Source organism: Brienomyrus brachyistius, chromosome 13, assembly GCF_023856365.1.
Source record: "Brienomyrus brachyistius isolate T26 chromosome 13, BBRACH_0.4, whole genome shotgun sequence".
Taxonomy (NCBI): Eukaryota; Metazoa; Chordata; class Actinopteri; order Osteoglossiformes; family Mormyridae; genus Brienomyrus; species Brienomyrus brachyistius.
In genome coordinates this window covers 9,322,173-9,326,461 of record NC_064545.1, presented here as the reverse complement: position 1 = coordinate 9,326,461, position 4,289 = coordinate 9,322,173, and the positions used below count along the sequence as shown (strand labels likewise).

General features: G+C 44.2%; 1 protein-coding gene across 1 annotated transcript; it reads right to left on the bottom strand.

Moving 5' to 3' along the window:
- Positions 1–994: 994 nt before the first annotated feature.
- Positions 995–3,931, bottom strand: LOC125706867 (chymotrypsin A-like). Its single transcript, XM_048973714.1, has 7 exons — positions 3,868–3,931; positions 3,550–3,653; positions 3,285–3,364; positions 2,761–2,839; positions 2,130–2,310; positions 1,562–1,695; positions 995–1,228 (listed from the first exon to the last, which is right to left on the bottom strand). Exons 1-7 carry the CDS (start codon positions 3,917–3,919, stop codon positions 1,067–1,069), a joined length of 792 nt encoding a protein of 263 aa, XP_048829671.1. The 5' UTR covers positions 3,920–3,931; the 3' UTR covers positions 995–1,066.
- Positions 3,932–4,289: the final 358 nt, after the last annotated feature.

The window sequence follows — 4,289 nt, the reverse complement described above, 5'->3', positions numbered from 1 at the left end:
AACGTTTATGGAAAATGACACTAAAATAAATTCTTTTTGGTTAAACTGAAAAAAAGATATTGAACCAAAATGTCAGATCGCTGAGTGTATAGTATGAACTTTAGCGCTTTTAGCGTTTATGGAATAAACAAGGTGTGACGTTATGTGAATAATGTGTCTCCATTGTTTGTTCTACAATGTCATTAGTAAAAGTGGCTAAAAGTAAGATTTACTAACAATTACCATTAGGACAACACAAACTTTCAGTCTTCTTTATCAATGTCTGATGGTTAAAACAACAGTGGTTCAGCTGTTGAGGAGAATATGGTTCTTCATCGACAGTATATTTCATGGTTGTAGAAATGTGACTAAATTATTTCTTTTCTTTTACACACACCAAAGGTTGTTTTCGGTAATATTTTGTACATCCGAAAGAAACCCAGGTCACATGACAGCCTGACCACTGTCAGCAAAGCAACAACTGGGCCTTTATAAGATCTACTGAACCTCCCTGGGCAGTAGAAGACGGATAATCAGCTGATCTGATTACGCAAGACGAAACAGCAGAAGTCCATAGAAAACAAACCACATTTGAATTTGTGTAGCTTTGGAACAAGTTTTCTCTATGCACTTACTGAGACATCAATAGCAATGGTTGCAGCAAACAGATTACAAAGAGTCTGTTACACAGGACTGGAAAGTGCCAATGATGTGTTCTTGTGGGGAAAAGAAACATTCCTAACGTGAGAATATGTCCCCAGAGCTCTGTCTTTGTATCTATCAGTCTTTATCATCCTTCAGAAGTCTTGCTGATGGAAATCAGAGCAGATTTGTATTTCACAAGAGCTCTGTGGGAGTGGGACTGGTGAATATCTGGCTGCCTGAATTCACTTCTTGCCATTGATCTGGTTCTTCCCTGGAGAAATTTGCAATAAAATCAGCTTGGCATTCGCCAGTCCTTTCTGATATTCGATCATGCCGATCGTTGAAAAATCCAAGACACTCAAAGACTGACTGCTTTGAAAGGCACATAATTTTATTGACATCTCCTTAGAAACCAAAACCAATAAAACACAAGGGAGCGGTTTCAGTTGGCAGCGATGGTCTCGTCCATCCAGGCACGCAGCTCTGTGACGCGAGAATAGACTCCAGGGACAGAAGTCGAGCAAGTGCTGCTGCCCCAGGAAACAATGCCCACTAGGGTCCAGATACCCTCTTTCTGACAGACCAGGGGGCCACCAGAGTCACCCTGAAACACACACACAGACTCAAACTGATTACCAAGCTACTGCTAATCCCGAAAAACCATTTTACGTATCAGAAAGATATGCTTTACCAGTGCCTCCTAACCCAGTCCTCTGAGACTGCCAGACAGTCCACGATTTTGCTCCCTCCCAGCTCACGTGGATCGACGGGCAGGGAGCAAAAACATGGACCGTCTGGGGGCTCCCCGAGGACTGGGTTGGGAAACACTGCTTTACATGGTTAATGTGGGGGAAGGAAAGTAGAGGATGTATGGTTTTGTGCACTTAGATACACGTCAGGAAGTAACTGTGCCTTCATGAGGTCCTGAGAGCTTTACCATGCAGGAGGAGACGCCAGAAGCTCCAGCACAAATCATGATGTTGGTGATCTTGTTTCCCCAGTAGCTCTGGCAGTCAGTGTTGGTCAGCAGGGGCAGAGCAGCCTGCTGCAGGAGCGGAGGGGTGTCAGGAGCTGGAACCAAAGAATAAGCCAGGATGGAGCACAGAACCTCGAAAGAGTAGGCGTGGTAGCCCCATGTCCTGGCAAAAATTGCCCGCTGTGGCCCTATCAGATCCGGCTTCCGAATCATCACCTATATCTAATTGGTGCATTTTCTCCTGCCCCTTCACCACCTTAGCTACAGTGTGGTGAGCGTACTGGCACAGAATGGCTGCTACTGCATCATCCAGGTGGGTTTTACACAGTCGTGGTGGTTGAAGTGGCTCCCCGTTGGTTCTGTAAAGCGTTCTGGGTGTCTTGAAAGGTGCTATATAAATGTAACATTCATGCATTCTTTCAAGAGCAGAACCTTGACCAAATCCACTGAACCCAGATGCTAAAGTCACCCAGTGGACCTGGGCTATGGAGTCCAAGCTGGAGCCTCTATGCCTGGGGGCAGCACTTACCGTTGTAGCGGGTCAGGCCCCAGCCGGTGGTCACACATCTCATGCCACCAGGGAAGTTGTCAGTGGTTTCAGCCACACATACAGGCGACACCTGGGGCGTCATCTTAGCAGGGGTGGCCAGTTTGACCAGTGTGATGTCATTGTTGATGGTGAACGGGTTGTATTTGGGGTTCTTGAAAACCTGGAGCAAATTAGGAAACGGTCTTTGAGAAAAACGCCACAGTACCAGAAAACTATGTAAGTTATCAATATATGAACGTAACAACGGTTAAAAAGCGAGGCGCACCAAGGTTTCGTTTCAAGCAGCCAACTGAGTATAAATAGTCACAGAGTACAGAGCTAGTTGGCTGAAACAAAATCTTGGTCTGGATTTTTATTTTATGGACGTGAAATCTCCATCTCTGCAAACCGTACAGGCAGGGTGACCTTATACCCAGATTTGTCCTTGATCTAGATCTTGCCTGAAATATTTAGGATTTCACTTGGTTTCATGCCTGAATTTGCTTCTTACAGTCAGAACACCTTCCGTATGCATATTTTCTGTTGCTTTGGAGCCCCTCCTGTTGACCCACCCCCAGTGTCCTCTCTTTTGAAACCAAAATACGTTCACCCTAGGTTATGGTACCCATACCTTTGCAACAGTCATGGTCTGGATGTTCTCGCTAGGAGATGCGCGGTTGTGTTCTCCCAGGACAACACGGTGGGACACTCTACCACAGAAACAGCACAGAGTAATTATTGAAACATAAAAAATATGTATAAATGCTCATACAGAAATTGTTTGGATACAGGTAGTCCCTGGGCTAAGAACGTCTGACTTTTAGGCAATGGACTGCCATAAAGCCTATTATATAAAAAATTCAGGTTAAATATAATGGTTGATAATAACAAACACACACACTGCTTTGTGACACTTCTGAAAACTTTGATAATGAAGCAGTTCATTGGTTAATTTTATTATTACTGTACAATGATTATTATGTACTGCAATATTTTTCCGACCTACCTACAAATTCGACTTAAGACAGACTTAGGGAACAAAACTCGTTAGTAACTCGGGAACTGCCTGTATTTTAATACACTTGACATTTTCCTGTCATTCATATGTGAATATGGCTGCCTTTAGTATATATGGTGTCAGTCTCATTGACTCACTTGATGCCACAGTGAGCAGCCGTGACGACCCAGTACTCGCTGATGAGGGAGCCACCGCAGAAGTGGAAGCCAGTGGAGTCCTGCAACAGAGTCGCACTTTCCGTGATGCGTTTGAAGGACTTAAGTTGTGGCTAGTTGATGTAATATAGCAACCTGACTTATCAGAAATAAGTGAGGCTGGTGCGCCTGGACAGCAAAGCTAGCGGTTAGCAGCCAGAGCTAAATATACAGGTATTGTGGAACTCGCACACTCTTGAAATGTTACCTGCAAGGACACCTGCCAGGGCCAGGAGTGGGGAACGGCCTCTTCACCGTTCACTATCCGAGAGTATCCGGTGATGACGGGGCGTATGGCTGGAACGCCGCAGCCTAATTCCAACCAGAGCGGGAAGAATTGCTTCAATACCGTCACCTATTTTCAAAACTGAAAACTGTGCATTCCTTACAATTATTTAGTGTCACTTTCCATCACACGTTCAAATTAATTGAGGCCAGCAAGGGAAGACCTGCAGTATATTTCAGTTTGAAGCTGAAACGTAATAAATAATGGACAATAAAGGCACAAATGACGCTAAAGACTTACCGTAGGCAGCACCGGCAAAGGCAAGGCAAGACAGGATCCAGAGGAAGGCCATGTTGTCAGTGTCCACAAGCGGTAAAGCTGTCAATATATACACGTAGCGGCTGGCTCAATTAGCATATTTCATGAGATTAGTAAGATTCACCTGCAGCTTTTGTGATAACGTGAATTTTTTCACACAGTACTAGTGAAGCTTTTGGACATACAGAAAATTTACCACATATGATTGAAGGAAGGATGAATGTAGATGAATCTGCTGCCATCTATCAGGGTGCGAAAGATGATAGCCCCATTAGAAATATACTTAATGAGAAAAATGTTGATGAGTTCCGTACTTATTTTCCTCACTGTACCGTTTCTCAGAGGCCAAAAACATATCTTATCCTGACTTGATATGCGAGTGAGTAAAAGCCCACTAAGAACAG

What these genes read in the sequence shown, in the direction of transcription:
- LOC125706867 (XM_048973714.1), bottom strand. Translation starts at nt 3,919, where the DNA reads ATGGCCTTCCTCTGGATCCTGTCTTGCCTTGCCTTTGCCGGTGCTGCC. An exon ending in GCTGCTCACTGTGGCATCAA is followed by an intron (nt 2,840 to 3,284) that starts GTGAGTCAATGA and finishes TTTCTGTGGTAG; the next exon opens with AGTGTCCCACCGTGTTGTCC. An exon ending in CTGGCGTCTCCTCCTGCATG is followed by an intron (nt 1,229 to 1,561) that starts GTAAAGCTCTCA and finishes TGTGTGTTTCAG; the next exon opens with GGTGACTCTGGTGGCCCCCT.